General features: G+C 41.1%; 1 protein-coding gene across 2 annotated transcripts; it reads right to left on the bottom strand.

The window, feature by feature from the left end:
* Positions 1 to 512: 512 nt before the first annotated feature.
* Positions 513 to 18,741, bottom strand: ecpas (Ecm29 proteasome adaptor and scaffold). 2 transcript variants are annotated; one of them, XM_088004876.1, is made up of 49 exons: positions 18,651 to 18,741; positions 17,846 to 17,976; positions 16,337 to 16,453; positions 15,933 to 16,051; positions 15,195 to 15,344; positions 14,921 to 15,098; positions 14,446 to 14,585; positions 14,215 to 14,293; positions 14,005 to 14,124; positions 13,774 to 13,859; positions 13,591 to 13,678; positions 12,753 to 12,802; positions 12,599 to 12,665; positions 12,393 to 12,515; positions 11,554 to 11,657; positions 11,306 to 11,429; positions 11,120 to 11,200; positions 10,805 to 11,021; positions 10,477 to 10,568; positions 10,233 to 10,367; positions 9,985 to 10,156; positions 9,629 to 9,801; positions 9,452 to 9,553; positions 9,189 to 9,312; positions 8,302 to 8,447; positions 8,152 to 8,206; positions 7,938 to 8,052; positions 7,791 to 7,859; positions 7,591 to 7,708; positions 7,330 to 7,497; positions 7,144 to 7,223; positions 6,958 to 7,063; positions 6,822 to 6,869; positions 6,618 to 6,736; positions 5,686 to 5,836; positions 5,044 to 5,109; positions 4,793 to 4,882; positions 4,633 to 4,699; positions 4,470 to 4,561; positions 4,301 to 4,367; positions 3,480 to 3,677; positions 3,163 to 3,374; positions 3,034 to 3,077; positions 2,477 to 2,669; positions 2,228 to 2,387; positions 2,000 to 2,105; positions 1,804 to 1,892; positions 1,655 to 1,726; positions 513 to 1,184 (listed from the first exon to the last, which is right to left on the bottom strand). In XM_088004876.1, the coding sequence occupies exons 1-49, from the start codon at positions 18,670 to 18,672 to the stop codon at positions 1,045 to 1,047; spliced, it is 5,565 nt and encodes a 1,854-aa protein (XP_087861002.1). In that variant the 5' UTR covers positions 18,673 to 18,741; the 3' UTR covers positions 513 to 1,044. The 2 variants fall into 2 exon arrangements, with proteins under 2 accessions (XP_087861002.1, XP_014844136.2); XM_014988650.2 differs by having other exon boundaries at positions 13,603 to 13,678.
* Between the last annotated feature and the right edge of the window lie 1,454 nt (positions 18,742 to 20,195).

The raw sequence follows: 20,195 nt of genomic DNA, 5'->3' as shown, positions 1-20,195 counted from the left end.
AAACTATGACTATTTTTATTTTTAAAAATGTACATGTGGAATCAAACAAACTCTATGGCAGGAAGTTTTAACATAAAATCTGTTTTCACAATACATTCCAGATATGTAAAATTGGTTTTACTGGATGTATTAGTACATATATCTTTAACTATATTTTGACTAGAGAAACTATTTGAAATATCTCTAATTATATTCTGACCACCATAAGTGTCAGATATACCTGTACTTTGTAAGAAATCTGCAATTAATGACTGGCTTATGGCATGCCATTTTAACATAAAATTGTTTCATCTGTAATTATTCTAGATATCAAAATGTATTTTGACTATCCTGAACGGCTATATATCTGCATTCTAATTAAATCCATCTTCACCTACAATTTGATGAGACACAATGTATTTCAATTATTCAATATTCAGACATCTAGAAAGTTATTACACGTAGACAGTCAATTTTATATTAAATCTGCCTGCCATAACCCTGCAGAGTTAATGAGAAGCTTCAAAACCAGGTCAGTGGTCCAAAGTTTTATTTCATGAAGGATAAACTGAAACAACCACAACATCACTTGAAGTCAACAGCAGGCTCACTCTTCTTTTCAGGCTTTAAATCAGGCTGACATCTCAGTCATCTGGCACATATTTTCAGCACTTATGAAAAACACACTTCACCATTTTAACAGCAGTGAAGTCTTGTAGTCGGTCTTCCTATTGCTGATGTTTAGAGAAGTAAATTCATTATTAAGACAAACTCACAACAGTAGTAAAATCCCCATTTTGGGGCTAGAACTATACAGTGTCCACAAAGTCAACACACTGGCTTATAAAGCGTTTCTCATCGTCTCACGGCCCAGTTAGACAAACTTCACACGTTGACGCCCTGACATGTTCACCCGCAGCACCGTCACAGACTATATGGATCGTTGGAGTAAATTAAAACAACACGCATGTATTACGGAGTTCAATCAGATTAGATATGTGCTAATGGATGTTCTGTGTTGCTGATCAACACGTTTAATGGGCAGGTCGGTTTCTCCGCGCTCGCTCAGGGCTGGCTTTGGATGCGTCTGCGCAGCTCCTGCGCCTTGTCCCGCAGCTCGGGCCGGCTGTCGGACTGCAGCGTCGACAGGGAGCGCTGCAGCTGCTCCCGGCTCCTCACAGGCATGCAGTCCCACTGCTCACTCTCTGGTAACATCCACACAAAAATGCGTTACAAACCAGCTGCAGAGTAGGATGTTAAGGTTTCAAATAAATCACATCCCTTTGGAGAGAGACACGGAGAAACAAATCTGAAGTCCGGGAATGAAAACCAAGAGATATAAAGAGAATTTCATCTGTTGTTCTTTTTTGTTTGATTCAGCGATGCCAGGAAAAGTTGGGCGAGATTTCTGACCGGCACGTTGTGCAGCCCACCAAGCATTTACTTGAGGCACTGAATGCATCAAATAAAAGCCATTATGAGGACCAGAATCTGCCTCCGTCTGTCCTTAATGGAACAATAAATAACGTCCCATTTTCAAGCCGATCAACAGGAGCACAGCGAAATTCATTTTCCAAGAAGGTTAAATAATGTAGGCCTAAATTTGGAAACATTATTGAGGCTTGGACATAATGTATGTTCAATAATATAGAGAGCAGAATCAATAAAAGCCTACCTCCTGTTCTCTTAACGATCAGATCCACCACAGACAAGGCCTCTGTCCTCACAGAGGAGTAGCTTTTATTTTCTGTGGAGAAAATTAAACAGTCTGTGAAGACATGAGACTTTCAATTAAAGCCATTAGATTTTGAATTACCTCCTTACCTAAAGCATAAGTGAGAGCAGTGCAGGCCTCGGTGAGGATCTGCGATAGTGCATTTGTGTCTTCGTTACCCTTCTCGAGCAGCAACAGGCTACAAAGCAAAAAATAAATAAATCTTTGTTTTAACTAGCTAAATAATTCAAATTGTGGAACGCTTCCCAAATCCAGCGTGTACAGTTTGTGTGTTTTGATCCTCACCCCTGAAAATACGCCTTCATGGCCTGAAGAACAGCCAGCTGCACCTTCCATGTGCTCAGCTTAAGCTTCCCACACATCAGAGTGCACAAATCTGTCTGGAAACGCACTGCACACAAACATGCACAACGAAAATTACGAGTCTTCACCTTCGGTTCAGATTGATGAGAGCAGATATGACGAAGGACTGATGTGTCCGCTCTAAACTGCGACTAAACCAACAGAATTCACCTTGAGTTTGTGGGTTTCTGGGCCAGGTCTTCCCAAGTGTCTCAAAAGCACAGAGTATAGCTTCGGTGTGCAGCTCCTTATCTTTCACATCTTTGTCATCATCGTCGTCGTCGTCGTCATCCATCGACCTGGGAGAGGCGCCACCGCTCTCTGGACAGCTCTGTCATAAAAAACGTGAGATTAGGCTCCTTCTCAAGGCAAGTCTTTACTAAACTAGCCTCACGACAAACAGAAAACTCAGAAGCGAACCTTCTTGATCAGAGGGAAAAGGATCTCAGCCATGTCGGTGAAGCGGTCTTCCTGACTACTGTGGAGAACATCTGCGGCGCAGCGCAGAGCGGCCATTTTGTAAAGCAGATTCTCCTTGCGGCATTCTTTAAACACGACATCCAGGACCTCCGGGATGCTGGGCTGGCCGCTGCACGGCTTTTGCAGCTCCACGCTAAAAACCGAAGAGGAGATGAGGTCAAGTTCACAGGAAGTAGTACATGAAATGTATTTCACAACTAAACTGAAATTCTTTTTCACAGTTTACCATTATTAAAGCCCAGTGTTCATTACATGTATTTGATCAAGTTTTTAAGTAAGACACCTGAAAGAACAAACTCAGGTGGATGATGACTGAACGGACAGCTGGACAAACAAGCTGCGGGCGAACTAAAGTCTGAAACTATAAAATCGCTTCATTCCCCACCCCCACACACACACACACTGAAAAATCTTGATGTCAAAGTTTAAATCATATTCATCCAGAGCTGCACACGAACCCAGGCAAGAGCAGGAAGAAGTTCTGCAAGATGACTGACCTGCACTTGGACACCACTGACCCGATGGCTTTCAACAGCTCCTCCTGCACAAAACCAAAACACCAAAATCTGAATCCAGTGTTGTGTTTTATTTCCAGGCTTTCTTAAAACGACAGGAGCAACACACACCTTGCCAGCCCAAGTTCGCCCGGAGAGTCCCTGCATCAAGGCTGTCAGCACCAAACCGAGGTGCGGCGCCACCAATGAGCCCGTCTGTTCCTTAGCAACAGTTGCCATGGCAGCTGCACCCTGAGCCTTCATCTTCCAGGACTGAGACTGCAGGGCTTTTTGGGTGATGGTGATCAGCTCTGTCATGTAAAGCCTGATGCCCCCGAAGCTTCCTGAAGTCAGAGAAAAGTATAAAAAAATGAAACGGCTTTTATTCCTGGGAAACGATCCTTTCCGTTTCGTAGCACCGGTATTTGTCATGCGACAGCGTTCCCCACCTGGAACGTTCTCCTGCCACACCTCCGACCACAGGGTGGCATCGTGACTCTCTCCTTTCTCCTCATCAGGACCCGGCGCCTGATGCATGCCCAGGAAGGCCAGGGGCAGGGCCACGCCCGCGTGGGCCTTCAGCACATCCGGACTGTAGTGGCTGATGGCGTGCACCGTTAGCGCACACGACGACTTGTACACTGGCTCTGGAAGCAGGAGAAACGGAGTGAAAACATTTCATTTAAAAGGGAGTCAAGGCAGGAGAAGAAAAAAAAAATCACAAGACAAACTAACATTTTCAACATCAAACTTTTGTGTGTTTTACTGGAAGCAGCACAAAAATTGTGTGGTATTGACTTGTATTTAGATTCTCAATTTAATATAGGTCTTTACTTTGACTAGACCATTTTAAAAAAATAAATAATACTTATATTTGTTCACTCACAATCTCCAACAAACTTCACAAAACAGCTGAATTTACATCACAATACTTTTGACACACTCCCTATGTAGAAAGAAGGGGACTTCTCAAGACAATGGGGAGCACTCCATTTTATGAAGGGGTCTTGGGGAAAAAAGGGAGGTAAATATAAATGCATGCCACACTTTATAGATTTAAATTTAAATGCAAAAACAGACAGAAAAAACGTGTAGTTTTTCCACACGCCACACATCTATGCACTGCTTTGTAAGATTCTAATAAAATACACTCGATTTTGTAGTTTTAAAGTCAAAGAAAAACTTAAAGGGTATGAATACTTTTTCAAAGAACAATATCGTCACATTTTATTGCTCCGCTGAAAAAAGTACATTTCAAAGTAAGATTCACCTTCTTTCTCCAAGTACCAGTTGCTGAGCTTCAGTAGTAGTTTTTCTACGCTGCTGTCCTTTGCTGACTAAAAAGGATAATAAATGTCGTCATGATAAAGTCTGTGACAAACAGACAAATCCAGGGTTTAATAATCCACCAAGGACTTCATGTTAACGGAGGGGCTTACCCTGACGAGGTGTCCCAAAGCAAAGGCGAAGGCTTTCTGTACAACTGTGCTCCTGTCATGAATGCCATTGAGCAAGGCACTCATCAGTTTACCTGCGGATAAAAACTGATTAGTTTGTTCAACACGAGTCATTAACCGAGTCAGATGGCGTGTCGTGTTGTACCTGAGTATGGGGTTAGGTCCTGAGGACACTGTACCGTCAGGGACACAATTACACTGGCGCAGCCTCCCTAAACCGAGAACAGCAGTCATTAAGGCAACTGATGCGCTTCTGTGTGGTGGAGAATCACTGATGAATGCGTGACTGTGGGACTCAGTTCTACCTTTGTGCCCAGGCCCACTCCGCTCTTCAGCAGCTCACAGAGTCTGGGAACCAGCTCTCCCAGCACAGAAACATCCAGATGCTGCAGACACTGGAAGAAGACACGCATTCAGAAGCTTCGCCTCGGTGAAACGTGAAGCTGCTAGTAAATGCAGAAACCTCACGACTAACTAAGATATCCCAACATTTGGGTTGGAAGACTCTACAGTGAATTAACTGGGATTATTGTGTGAGCATTTATTTTTGTTTTACCATGTTAACAGTCTCCATCATTGGAGAAGACTTGGCAGCACTGAGCCTTGCAGCATCCATGGCACTCTGCAGAGAAAGAACAAACATCTCATGTCACAGGGCTTCTGCAGGTTTCACCATTTAAAGACATTTTAAGACCATTAATTAAATTTAAGACCTGTATCACGACGGAAATGTACAAAAGTGATATGTATAGTATATAGTAGTAGTGACAAGCTTTTTACCACAGAATAAATACACCATCGTACAGGTTGGCAAGAGAAGTGAGCTAATGGCGAAGACGAACGTTTTCCAGCCAACCGGTGTTAATGTTACACTTTACTCATGATAGATGCAAGAAGGCTAGCTAGCTATGGTCAGTAGCTAGTTAGCGGTAGCGCGAACCTCCTTTAGTCACAGAACGCAGTGAATATGTTTACAGGTGACTTAAATGTTTGCCTGAAAGAAAAGTCCCACGAGAAAAAAACAAATACAAGATTAAGTAGTCCTGACACGACAAAAATTGACATATTTAAGGCCAACTTACATTTTAAGGCCTTAATTTTAGATAAATGATATCAGGACTTTTTAAGGTAGAGAAGACACCCTATATCATCAAATGCAACTTCTGTATGATTTGCAGGTGAACTGAAAGTTGCTTACCTTTTCCTGCTCAGTGGCTCTGAGGCTGAGGTAGTTGAGGACCTGAGGCTCCAGGGTGCTGAGGGCTTCCAGCAGGGCTGGAATCAGCCGAGCAGCATGAGGCTTTAACCTGGCACCAGCAGTCTTGCTGATTTTCACCAGGGTCTGAATACTAGAGAGAGAAAAGTTGACAAACCAGTTATACATGTCCAAACTATGCAGAACAAAATCAACAAATGCACTCAAATAGCATGTTTAAAAAAAAAAAAAAAAAATCTAAACTGACATTTTGTAATTTTTCAGTCCTTTCCAAGACGACATGGGGTAAATAGACTCCAAATAATTGAATTCAAGGGAAGTAGGAGGGTATTAGGGGCTGCTTTCAAAAATTCAGTCCTTTTAGTTTCAGTGAAAGAAACTCTCAACATGACATATTGGATTTTATGCTCCCAACTTTACAGGAACAGTTTGGTGAAAGCTCCTTCATGTTCTAAGATGAATGTGCAATAGACATGCATGAACTAGTCTGGTGTGAAGAAGCTGACAGGCCTGCAGAGCCCCGATCTCAACCTGACAGAACACCTTTGGGGATGAATCAGACCTGAGACTGAGAGCCAACCTTCTCATCCAACATCAGTGTCTGACCCCAAGAAACATGTTTCAGGAAGAATGATCAAAAAGTCCGATAAGCCCACTCCTGAAACTAATGGAAAGCACTCTTCTTATTTCAGAAGAGTTGAAGATGGTAAAGCTGTAAAGAGTAAGCAGGCGTCATTCTGTATGGATTAAGAATGGGAAATAACATATGCCAGTGTGTGTTAAGGCAGATGAGGAATTACTTTTACAGTCTACTGTATTCCCTGTTCACCTTTCAGCATCAGCTGAGAAACCATCTTAAGACATCTTTGTTTCATATCAATCAGTATTTATGTTGCACAAGTAAACAGATTTACCTGAGAGAGCGAACCTCAGAGACGTTGCTAACGATGCCTTTTTCCAGCAGAGTGGGTAATATCACGGCCACAGTTCTCTGGGCCGCAGAGCCAGTAGACTCACACATACGAATACACACCTGCACATAAAATCAAAGAGGCTGAAATACTTACACAGTGGAATATAAACTTACACGCAGTCCAATGCGCTGACATAACATTTACCTTACTGAGCGTTTTCAGTGTTAAGTCTGCAGCCTTTCGCACAGACTCCTAAAAAAAAACCCCAAACATTAAAAGTTCAGATGGAGATTAAACCATGAACCACTTTGAGATTTATTTCAGATTATTTTTGTCTGACCTTGATGTCGTCCAGGACTCTGAACAACGTCTCCCACATCTCTGCCAGGTGATCGATGAGGTCATCGGCCTGACGGCCACGGATCAAGTCGTTGAGGGCCAGGCAGCTGCAAGACAAATTCATCAATTCACTTTAACCCGTCTTGGAGAAGATAAACACTCCAAGTGAGTGGCCGGTGCAATCTACCTGGACTCACGCACTCTCCAGGTGTTGTTGGTCAGGTTGGAGATGACATCCTGCAGGATTTCCTTCAAGTATTTATCCACCTGCACAAAAAGAAACAATTATTCATGACAGTTCTTCCCACCCACTTTCACGTCATTCTGTCTCTAGCCAATGTTTCCGTTGATGTACAAAACTACGGAGCCTCACCAGGGTTTTATCGGTGACTAAGGCATCCCAGATGCTGGTCATAGCCTGGCGAATGCTCAGGTTTGGGTCAAACTGGTAGCGGTACAAACGAGGCACTAACTGTGGCAGGAATGGAGCCAGCTGCTCCCCAGCCTTGGTAGCGATCATGTGGAAACCAAAAGCTGCTCCCTGGAAGAAACAAAACGTTGTTTTAGGTCAGGGAGGAGAAGAAAACCTGGCAAAAATAATGGAGGCAAAAGAGAGAGAGCCTTAGTGCATTACCTTGCGCGAGTTCCACATGGCGTGGTGGTTTGCCAGGTTCATGAACTTATAGACGAGATCTGGTTGGTTCAGGTCGCTGGCCAGTGAGCAGAGCTCCTTGTATGTCGACAAGCTTTGACTGGAAGAAAATTACAAAACTTGTTTTACTCTTGTTTGTAACTCAAACCTGTTACAAATCAACTATTTGTAACAAAGCTCACCCATCAGGCGTTTTTCCCAAATCCTCCCCTTGAAACACCTCGGTATCCTCTGAAACTGCATGTTTCACCCTGTTTACAAGAATAAATAATCATACAAACTCTCAATTTACTGCTTAGTAAGCTATCCTCTTAAGCTTAGTAGCTCACCTTTTTCCAGTCATGAGTGTTTCCACCAGTGTAGACACCAGCTCCTGCTGATCAGCCTCGCCACCCATCTCATAAACGAGCCCCAGGCCTTTAGATGCCACATCCTGACTGAGCTCTGAACAAAAAGGAAAAGAAGAATGGATGAGGAAGTGGGAACGAGAGAAGCTGAAAGAGGTGTAATGCTACGAAGCTCAGCTCAGCCATCTTGTCTTACCATCCGGGTCTGACAGAACGGAGATGAAGGCTATCTGAATCTCCTTCAAATGAGACTGCAGCCGCAGAGGAAGATGGGAAAATGATCATTAAAGCTTGTGCTCCAGTTGTAAATAAAGACAGTAATGCTACAGGTGGGTTATGTACGTACAGTAATTTCCTTGTGCTGGCTGAGTTTTTTCACCAGGGAGAGCAGCCAGATGCAGGCCGCCTGCCGCACATGAGGGTTCTGGCTGGGAATGTACTTGGACAGGATGGAGTTGAGGACCCAGGGAACCACGTCGTTGTTTTTAACATCTGATGGAAGTAAATGGAGAAAAGAAAAAAAAAAAAAAAAAAAAAAAGACGTGGCATTCAAGAATTACATTAAAACAGGTAACCACACACAAGCTGGATCTATGTTATAGTTTGTATATTATGCAATTTAATAAATAATTTTTTAATTTGTCAACTGCAGTATTCATATGCATCTACAGCTTGCATAAATTGCTTAAGTTACATACATTTAAGCAATTTAAGTATACTAAGTAAACATTTTATGTGCTTAAATGATCCAACAAACAGATTTGTAATGACTGCAAAAGTTTGTCAAACATTTTTAATTTTTTTTTTTTTTCATTTCAACATGCTGAAAAAAAAACACCTATTATTACAAATGTATTACTTTGTATTCTGAATCTCTTTTTTTAAATCTAGTTTGATCTGGTATTCTGCTCCTTTGGTACATTTGACAAAGGAGCAGAACACTCCTTTGTCAAATGTCTATGATGTGATGCTTATAGGAATGATGGACTGGCCCTGCCTCACTTCGACTACTATTACTGGACAGATCATATCCATTATTTAAGCTACTGATCACCATACAGAGAGATCTCACTGGTTGTCTTAGTCCGGGATGTTTATCTCCCTTTTATTTTAATTTGTTCATAAAAATACTTTAAACAATCTTTGTGGGAATTTGTGAAATGACTTCATCCATTAGTGACTAAAATTCAGATCTATTTCACACCAGCAGGGATAGAGCCTGTCAAAACTCACTGTGTGGCGGGCTGTACTGGTCCTCAGTGCAGGTCCACGGATCCCTGGCGGCTCCAGAACTGGTTCCTATGGCAGCGCTGGTGATGGCCTCTCCTACTGTGAACTGCAGCTCCACCTGCTTGGCCTGGAAGGTAGAAAGGAAGCAGAGAAGGGTTGGTATCGGTATGTGACAGTATCACAGCAGAATAATTTGAATATTTCTAAAATCACTTCAAGAGAAAGTAAAAAAATTAATTAAGAAAATAGAAAATCTAGTTTTATACCTCCACCGAATCCATGAGGCCCTGCAGCAGCTTCTTCTGGTGTGGAAAGTCTGGGTCTCCCACTGGCAGATAACCCAAGGTTGTAATGGATCGCTCCTTCATCTGGAAAACGACGCGGATAAAAATCAATCAGAGCAACAGCACAGCAAATCAGAGCCATTAAGAGTCACAGCTTACCTTGAGGCTCTCTTTGCCAGAAGTGATGCGAGCTAGCAGGTTTTCCGTGACGGAGAGTTTGGTGAAGCCGTCTCCCTCTGCAGGGATCAGCAGGGTGCCATTCCGCCCAATTTCCCCCAGGGCTGTGCAGGCTGCTACGGCCAACATGGCACTGCCGCTGTCCAGGAAGGTACCTGGATGCGAATACATGTGATCACTTTTGTGGGGAAATTATCAAACACTCTCTAATTTTACAACTTTACTTTGTTTTTTTTTGTAAAAGAGGTTGCAAAAACATACAATAAAAGTTGCCTATAAGTCAGTAAAATCTGCACAAAAAGGATTTATGTAAAAAAAAAAAAAAAAAAAGTTCATACCAATTGTCTTAGTAGCCATGGAAACCAGCTTTTCATCATCTTGGGAAGTGATGCTCATCTCTTCCATCTTGTTTTCTGTCAACTCACAGGAGGCAATGGCTTTCTTTCTGCTCAGATTCCTTCCCACCATGTAGCCGAGAGCCAAGATGGCGCCATGCTGAGTCTCAGGACTCTGAGATTCAACCCAAAAAATAAATATTAGCAGCGCAAGCTTATGACATGAATAACCGTAAGAGTATGTGACGTACATGGTTGTCTTTGGTGATTTTGACCAGATTCTGTACGGCTGTCTGCAGCTCGTTGCCAGTCATGGTGGAGATCACCAAAGCATACAGCTGGGCGGCGAGTTCCCTCATGTCCTCCTTATTGGTGTTCATCAGACTCTGAAAGAAGAATGTGATTACAGCTAATTTGGATAACAAAAGTGAAATGTGCATGAAAGACACCTTGCTGAATGATATTTTAAAACTCTGTTCGTAAAATAGAACTCACTTTGATCCAGTCTATTCTATCAGCAAACCTGGGGGCGAGTTTTTCTGGACACACAGACACCACTTCCAGTAAGCAGTACATGACTGGGATTCCTGCAGGGAAATTTAGATGTAGATACAGTATGATACTACAATTGACAAATATAAAATGGGTTTTTTTCTTTAGTAAGGACTGAATTAGTCTTAAAACAGAACAAATTAAAGCTGTAAGAGAGAAAGTACAGCTACTATGATTTAGACAAATCATAAATCAGACAAAAGAGAATAACCATCGCTTACTACCTGTTTATACCCCAAACTGCCTCCGAGGAAGCCAGGTTAAGTCTCACCTCCCACAGCAGAGAGCAGCTGCTGCAGTAGATCCATGTACACATGTACAGGGTTTCCCTCCAGGCCTTTTGGCGCTGAGGGTGGCGGTTCAGCTGAGAGCAGGGTGTGGACGTAGCGACCGATGGCCGGAGCATCGTCCTGCATGTCCAACAAGCGGGTGGACATGGGCCTGGCGCCAGCGCTGTGGGCCAGACACATCCTCAGGTACAACATTATCTGAAAAAACAAAAGAAATCCACCAGAAAACACACTTATATGGTTTGCTGAGTCATCTGGTTTTATCCTCAAATGAAATAAATATGTTTATTATTTACCTCTCCAAAGGCAGATGGGTTAAAAGGAATTGTGGAGGCCCCAACAATATATTTTGCAGGGGTTTTGATCCTCTGAGCTGCCTAAAAAAATGACAAGAATGTGAAGAGAGTGGATCGTTATTTCTTGAATTAGAAGGGTAACATTATTTTGCAGGTGTGCCGTCTGAGAGATGCTCCGAGCCCCACTTTTTCCTGGATGTAGGCAACCATGTCGGGAAAGGACGGCATTGGCTTCGGTCCCTCCTTCTCCGAGCTTTTTGTGGGAAAAGGCCTCAGCACCCTTTGGGCCTCTGCAGACACTTCCTCTCGTCTAAAGAGCAGAGCATAAAATAAAATCTTACCGAGTGTAAAGTTCACAATAGACATTTATGTTAATAAAGCCATTAAATTTCTCTTTCTGCATTACAAATAGTTAGGTGGTTCCATAAACTTACGGGTCTCCAGCAGCCAGCAGCAGCAGGTACCTTGATGGCACGTGGTCAGGAGCAAACACTGTGCTGGCAAACTTCATGGCCACCTGGCGAACTTGTACCTCCGGCTGCAATGAAACAACAAGCGGCAGGCTTCTTTTATTTCTGCTTACTAAGCTTGTTACAGGGTTTTGTACACTGTTCCCACAGTAAAATTCAAACATTTTCAAGGTACATTTTCAAACTTTTCCACACCATAGTTGACATTGGAGATAAAAACGATACCAGTGAACTAAAGACAGATTCAATTAACTATTATATGATGTAATTTATTACTGGAATCATTAGGGACAAGGTCAACTTAAATATAGCAAAATTTTATGTTTTGAAAGGTCTCTCTCACACATATCCTGTACACCTGACTGGTCAGAAAAAAATTCCAAAACAAAAATCTCTAACAAATATTCTCTCCAAGATGTCTGGCATTTGGCACATAAAAATTATTTTGGTAATTCTAACTGACCTGAAATAAGATAAGTTTGGTCTGATTTAACTTCAGACAGTGAGAAGAAAAATGTGCTCATCTTTTTTATTACCTTTAATTATCTAGTTTCAACTATATTGCTTTCCAAACTGAGGCTGTAAATCAAACATCTGATTGCACTTTATTACAAAACTGTGCAGTTTAAATATCAAGTACTTTTTAGGACTTTATACAGAAATTAATCACTTTCCAAAACTTAAAATGCCTAATTGAAATTCAAGCATTTACACAGATTTCAAGCACACGTATGAACACAGTTGTTAAAACACACATTACAGTTGTGAAAGAATCCAATTCTCTTCTTGACGTGGTAGAATACCTTTGAAATATATGCAGCCACCAGGGCTTCCATCAGATTCAGCAGCGCCCCCTGTAGGTTGGCATACGCTCCAACCATCATTGACAAAGCTTCCTGAATGGCAAGGCGAACATCCGGCTCCTCCTGATCAAGCAGACACAGTGTTTAAGAAAAAAAAATACTAAAGTAGGTTCACCTCCAACTTTTCCAAAATGTGTTTCACCAACCTTACACATGGACTCAAAAAACTGCTGCACAAGAGCAATATCCTTTGTGAAAAGCTGAGGCATCCGACTGAAACAGGAAAAAATTAAAACAAGCGTCGGTTTGTCTGTTTCTAAATCGGACCCAACTGAAATACCAATAAGATGTTATCGTAACCTTGACAGCTTTCCGACAGCAGAGTAGGCAACACATAATAACTTAGGATCCTGCAAAGAGAGACGTTGTGAGAGAAAGAAAACACGATAAACCAAACTGCAAGAATTACCAGTGAGGTGCAGGTTTTGATTAGACAAGAAATTTGATATTGACCAAAATAGGAACCAAGTTGTCTGCAAAGATTATTAAAACACTTGTTTAGAATAACATTCTTTTTGATCTGCTAAGAAACATTCTGAATCTCAAAATGTCTGTCTTCACTCTACAACAAATATAAACAGACTGATATTTGCTAACCGCGATAAAACAAGGTGCTTAAAATGTCAAAGCTTTAATCATTTTCTTTCTGTTTTGAAATAATATTATTTACATTTGGTAAATTGCAGATCTGTATATCACCAACTTTTCTCTCCCTCACACACACACACACACACACACACACACACACACACACACACACACACACACACACACACACACACACACACACACACACACACACACAGTGTGACGTGACCTCTGCTATTGATCTAAAGCAGAGGTGACAGATTATGGCAAAAGTTTCTTCAGGCTTCTGTGCTGCTACAATAAATGAACAAATGACTTAACAGTTTGATACGTCTGACCATAAATCAGAGCGTTTCGCTTTCAAATATCAAGTTGGACGAAGCTGTTATTAAAAAATAAATAAATCTTTTAATATGGTGCAGTTTTATATTTTGAGATGTGCAAAAGAAAGTTCAGGAGCAACAACAATGAGACCTAACGCAATCAAAAACAGCTAACTATCAGTAGAGCAGAACTGAATTAGTCTTAAAACATTTTTAAATTAAATTACCATCTTATTTACCTCCTTGTATTCGTTGATAAGTTTGGTCAGACCATTGAGCAGCATTAGTCCTAAAGGCTTGTTAGTGTCAGGGCATCTGTAAAATAGAAAAAAAAAACATTTAGACTTTATTCTTGAGAGGAAACACAGGTAAACAGTTCATGGGCAGAGGAATAAGTGTGAATGTCTTACACCATGCAGATGTGATGGACAAACTGTAAGGTGAGAGACAGCAGTTTGTTGTTGGTGTTGGCCCCAAACAAACCGTCATAAACGACCTGAAGTGCAAAGCAAACCAGTAAAGACATTAGCACATCACCACATAAAAGATGACGTGGATCTCTGAACAGGCAGAAACAGACATTCTGACGACTGATTGTCTAAGAAAAAAAAAAAAAAAAAAAAAAAAAGAGTCAGCATGACCTGGATGTTTGCTGGGAAGCACTCTGCTGCCAGCCGGGAGCGTAGAAGATGTGGGAGGATTTTTAGTTTGACTCTAGTGCTCACTGGATCGTGTTTCAGCTCTTGCTTGACATTTCCACCCTGCAGAAAATACGTTAACATTTTCACCTTGATCTGAATTTCCATAAAAATCTCTTTCATTGGCTTTTAAATTAAATGTAAATTACAAACCTTTGTTTTAAGAGGGACATCTCCCAGATACACCTTGAACATCTTGTTGATAATTAGAGGATTGTTCCAGTCAATGATGCTGGAATGAAACAAAAATAAACATTGAGAAAACAGCTTTGTAATGTGTAAACAGAGCCATCTTGTCGTTCACCAACAGAAGCTAAAGGGAAACAGAAACTAAAGGCGTTCACAGTCTTTCCACACGTTTAACATAAAAATAAAAGGCTCTACCTCTGTTTGCTCCTCAGCTCCAGATCAGCTGCAGTAGCCACGCTGTGTCTCGTGTCACTCGAAGCCACCGCCAAGTGGACCACCGTCTCCACCTCTGGCACCTGCTTGGCCTCAATGAACTTCACTATGCCCAGCTTACACTGTTGGAGAACGACCAAGGGAGTTAGACAGAAACCCGCAATTAACAGTCAAGATAAAACTACGATTAAACTGAATGGACAATAACTGATATCGCCATGACACACTAAACTGAGACAGATTATCTTAATATTTCCTTTAAACTGTATGACTTGGGCCAGACATTTTTAGTATCCTTCCAAAAGCTTGTCATTTTCCATCCTGCAAGCTTTTATGTAAATACCATAGGAACCTGTGGCGTCTTGACTCATATATGATTCCAAATATCTGGTTTAAACTGGGAACAAAATATTTGATCAGACAGCCCGAATATGGCCATATGAATACGTTACTGTACCTGCTCTAGCTGCTCGGCGTTCCACTGCGCTTCTCCAATAACCCTCTTTGCAGCATAGACACTCATCCCTGGGGGAGGCTGGGGAAGACCCTGCCCGCTCCCAGTGACCGCCCCGTCCGAGGAACCTCCCTGGGAGGAGGATGGTGCAGGCCGAGTGGGAGACTCATTCAGCACAAACCTGATGATGTGGGAGAAAGAACGCTCCAGTTCAAAACGCTGTCATCCTCGCGATTAACACTCATTTCCAGCCGCACGTTTTATTTTGACAACTCACCCATAAGGCATGAGCAAAACATCCAGCATGAACTCTAGTAGAAGGTGTATCATCTTTGGCCTTTCAGTTAAATTGAACGGAGACACGACTTTGGACGAGTCTGCAGGATACTTCATGTGGTAAAGAGTGGGAATCAGAAGGTGCATCAGGCTGAAAACACAAAGAGAAAACGGAGAAGTTGTGTCATGCACTGCTGGTTTTGAGTTAGACGCAGTCAGGACTGGTTAATTTGGTTTTTTTGGAGGGGATTTTTAAAAGTTCTCTGATAAATTCTTGTATTTCATTTTCATTCACTTTGAAGAAATATCCAGTTTTGTAATGTCACAGTTGTCCCACACATTTTCCTCAATGAATAATCTTTACTGTGCTTTGGTACATGTAAAATGCAGAATGTTTTAGCGATGAGATTTATAGCGTTGCTGTAAACTATGAACATGTCAGCAAAGCTCAACGAGGATAGATGAACATTCTTTTAGATTAATCGGATTCACTAAAATTCATGGCCTGTGTGTCCTTAAGAAGGCTGGATACTAAAACTGAATCAAAAGTATTAGCTTGATGTTGTGCACAAATGCACAATCCTAAAATATGAAGAAAAAAATAATTTATTATCTCCTCCTTTTTTTGACGTCTCAAAAACCTAGAGTTTCTAACAGGAGAGTGTAACACCTTTGCCATCCGGTCTAGAAGGTGACAGTACTTCACCGGATAGGTATGTGAGAATATGCGTCCTCTCACCTGTCCTGTTGTGGCTGCGGTTTGCCTTCCATGGCAGTGATGAGAGTCGGGGCCAGCTCACATTGTTTTGCCACCTCTAGACGAGGGAAGCCCATTTTAATATAGATGATGGTGAAATTCTGTCAAAAAATGAAGTAGATTTCATTTTAATCAAACAGACCTGTTTTTTGTTTCAGTTCAAATACCAAATCGGTTAAATATCACGCAAAGTTAAAACACACAATTTTTAAAACTCGGATTTATAATGAAGACAACAAAATCAACTCACACATGTGCCATTCATTTGATAACCAATACTGACTGGATGTTTGCTCAAGATATTTTACTTAACTGTAGAGTGACTGAACATAATATGGACAGTAAACATTGTCTCTCACAAGACAAACGCTGTATTAATATCTTACCGTAACAAAAGAAGCAGCCGCAGGGTCCTGGTACTGCACCAGCAGTGTCTCCACTGGTAGCTGGATCTTTGGTCGGCTTTTAATCCTCTTGTTCAGGTGAACCAACAACTCCATCACCTAGTCAGAGACACATTTCTTAGTGCAGTTTCACGAAACAGATGCATGAATAAATAATGCAAGGAAACATAAGGCCGCTGAAAGCAATCTTTAAAGTATAAACTGCTTACTTTTCCACATTTTGTGACTCTAAATCCACAAACTTCAATATATTTTAAGGTGGTTTTAAGTGATAGACAAATAGATCTATGAACAGCAGTGCATATTTGTGAGGGGCAGGAAAATGGTTTTCAAAGTTTATTAAAAATGTCAAATTCTGTGGGGAGTCTAGTTGTTTTTAGCTCCCCTTTCTCTTATACCTCTAAAGAAACCTCGTGCAACCAGTGCACTTCAGAAGCCACAATTAGTAAATTAGGTCCACCTGGGTGTAGTATAATCAATGTATTAACAACGTTGTTTTGTGACCTATTATGCTTACTTAAACAGGTTAGGTCTATGGACTATACAAAACATGTTCATTAATTTTTTTTTGTACAAACTCATTCTTAGATGATGAGATTTTAATCTGCTCAGTTCTGCCTATTTTGAGCTCATTTCAGAACAGAGCTGTTTTAGGGCCGCTTGTCACTTTAAATCCAAATAAGATGCTTCTGGCCACGCCCCCCACAACTCAACATTTACACTCTCACATGAAAATGGCTGCGACCAGATGCGCAATTATATAACTGTAGATCTTTGAAAAAGCAGAGCATCCTGCGTAACCAACAAGAATGCAGCAAGTGATTTCTGGATGGTAATAGCAAAACAGTTGTCTTTTCCAGCAGCCATTCCACGGCGCATACAGCGGTAAAAGCCGGCTGACCAAACATGCTGGAGCGCCACCTGGGTTGCTGGGTGACAGCCTGGGCTTTGCTGGGGTTGCTAGGTAAGGGGACATGCTGATTTGTAACCTGACATTACAGAGATCTTTTAAACGGGTCATTTTTCAGACACCAAAAAAACATTAACTTGCCATTAAAAACCAGCTGGGTGTCATTTTTTTCTGCTGTGGTTTTTATAAGCACTTGGGCTGGTTTTATCTATATATGAATAATTAGTGTGTTTTTTATTGATGGGTTTTTTCCCCCTCATTTTCCACTTGAATCCCAGAATCTGTGCATAACTTAGTTACATAGATGTAAAATATTAAATCGTATGTTATGATCAGTAACTCAGTCCTTGAGTAGCCTTTTTACAGAATACTTTTTTACTCTTATTTCAGTCATTTCTTGGAAATCTACTTTTTATTTTTAATTGCTGCTTTTACTTAAGTACAATTTCTCTACCCACCTCTGTTAGTCCATCGTGCAACAACACAAAGAGTGGCACAACTGCAAACCTACCACAATGTGACTACACACACCTAAATTGCCTGGCTGAGCACTCAACAATTATTTTTACTTTACTACTCACCTTCTTTCGCACCCCCTCCTGAACACTGGAGAGTTTGAGAAGAACAGGTGGCAGAAACTTGGAGATGATGTCCTGAAGCTGGTCATCAGTTTCTGCATGGCCCAGGCGAAGGAACACACGTTCCAGTTGATCTAATCAAAACACACTCTTACTTCACCGGCACACCAAGTCATGGTATCAGCAGCTCCTACTGTACAGTATCTTTCGATTTTAATATGAATCTTTAACTCATTGGTGACTGCAGACACCCTCTGGGTTAAATTAACCATGTTAAGTCATACTGGAAAGAAGCATTTTGTCCTATTATGGCCGATGAGCTCAACCTGCCAGCTGCTGTACATAACCCAACCATGCCTTCCTTCTCCTGGGTTAGCTTTCTAAGTCGTTAGCAACAAATGACAAGATAGTCCACGGAGGTCATCATCTTTTTTTTTTTTTTTAATTAGCATGAAAGCAGCAAATATTTTTCGAAGCAGTGACACACCCGTGTAACTTAACCTAATTGTCACAAATGCCAAAAATGCAAATATTCACTGTAAGGCATTGGTCAGAGGACATATATAAGAAGCCGATGTGATAGTTTTATTTTCACCATGACTGGGCAAACGGCCTCCTGACGTTAGCATGTCAGCTAGCTACGTAGCCTGTTCCCAACCTAGTTTTAAACTGAATTTGGCGTTATCATTACTTTATAAACAGCCTTAGTAGCAGGGCGGGCAAAAACACATCGCCACATCTGTTTTGGCAACCACAAATGGGACATTTAAGAGGACATGAATCGTTAACAAGGCAGAAAGAAACTTACTGAGTTCATCCTGGGCAGCCATGTTTGCACTAAGTCATCAGTGACCCTCCCAGTTGACAGAGACTGCCGCTTCTCTGGAGTGCCAATAGTGCCACGACGTAATACACGAGTTAATAATCGTAATTCTTAAACAATTATTTACGTTATTAATTAAATGGCGTCGGAAATAAATACATTTTATGAATAAACTGATTATGTTACGTCAGCAAATATTTTGTTACATTTAAAATATTTTAATGTAATGTTAAATTTTGAAGTTATATGTTAAAAAGATACACAACTATATCATTATTTCTTTTTTGTATTACTTTATGTGTTTCCTTCCATTATGAAGAAAATTTAATTGTCTGTCCATCCATCTATCCATCCATCCATCCATCCATCCAGCATCTTCCATTTATGTACAGCTCAATCCCAAGGTGTTTTTGAAGCTAAAAGGGTTACCCCCTTCCGGCATGTTCTAGCATGCATTACTGCAGATGAGCCTACAATCCATCTATCCAACACCTACTTCAACCACCCATTATCGTAACTAACACTAAGACTCTTAAATCTCTTAGTTTGACAAGCATGCTAATCTTGACTAGCCATTAACCTTTTTCCAGTTTTAAACCAAGGGCTCAGACTTGGAGAAGTAGACTCTTATTTACTCTTGGCTCCACAGCATGCATACCACAGCATGCTATGTCCTGGTATCTTCAGGACATATCATGTCCTGAAGGTACCAGTACATGATATGTATAAGTCTTGCCTTTTTGAAATAGACAAGACTTATGATCTTGATTTGCAAAAGAGCAAAGACAAGATCATAAGTTTCCAAGCAGACATCCTCCTCTCCATATACTCTTTCAGATCTTGCCCATCAAAACCACAAACATGATTGGAAATCAGTACTGGTAGAATCCAATCTACACTGAAAACAAGCTTGGTAGATAACATCTGGCACAGAGTGCCACAAGTGGCCCTGTCCTTAAAAACAAGGTTCAACTGCATGTTTTTATGGAGATATGAGGTGAACCATTCAACGACCAAAAATATCCTCAGGGTTCAAGGTGTATGTGTATTCCCAAAAGGGGTTGCATGCAATACTGTGCAAAAATTTAAACCACAACGGATTTGATTACATTTTGCTTCCAATATATCATAGAGTTTTTCTGGGTTTTCTTTTTCAATTTTTGAGGAATACCACTTTTTAGTATTTCAGAAATTACTGTTCTACTGGGATTTTCATGCACAAACATCTCTTGGGTTTACAGAAACTGGTCCAAAACCAACAATGTATCCACTGTGCAGAAGCTGTGTGAGTCTTTAAGTTCAGAGATCAAAGTAGTATTGACAGACTAAGTGAATAAGATAACATGAAGGCAACAGTAGCTCAATGACCACTTGCTACAACCAAAGTGTGCTGAGAACCATCTCTAAGCACACACCACTTCAAACATCAAAACAGATGGACTTTAGCAGAAAAAATTTCATCAAACTGGATGTCATCTCTGAAAGCTGAGAAGTGGAAACTGATTAACGACTGGCACACTGAACGCAGCA

Source organism: Poecilia mexicana, unplaced genomic scaffold (assembly GCF_051168715.1).
Source record: "Poecilia mexicana isolate PSO_F unplaced genomic scaffold, ASM5116871v1 scaffold_1, whole genome shotgun sequence".
Taxonomy (NCBI): domain Eukaryota; kingdom Metazoa; phylum Chordata; class Actinopteri; order Cyprinodontiformes; family Poeciliidae; genus Poecilia; species Poecilia mexicana.
Note: the sequence above shows the minus strand (reverse complement) of the source record. Positions and strands in the feature narration are given on the sequence as shown.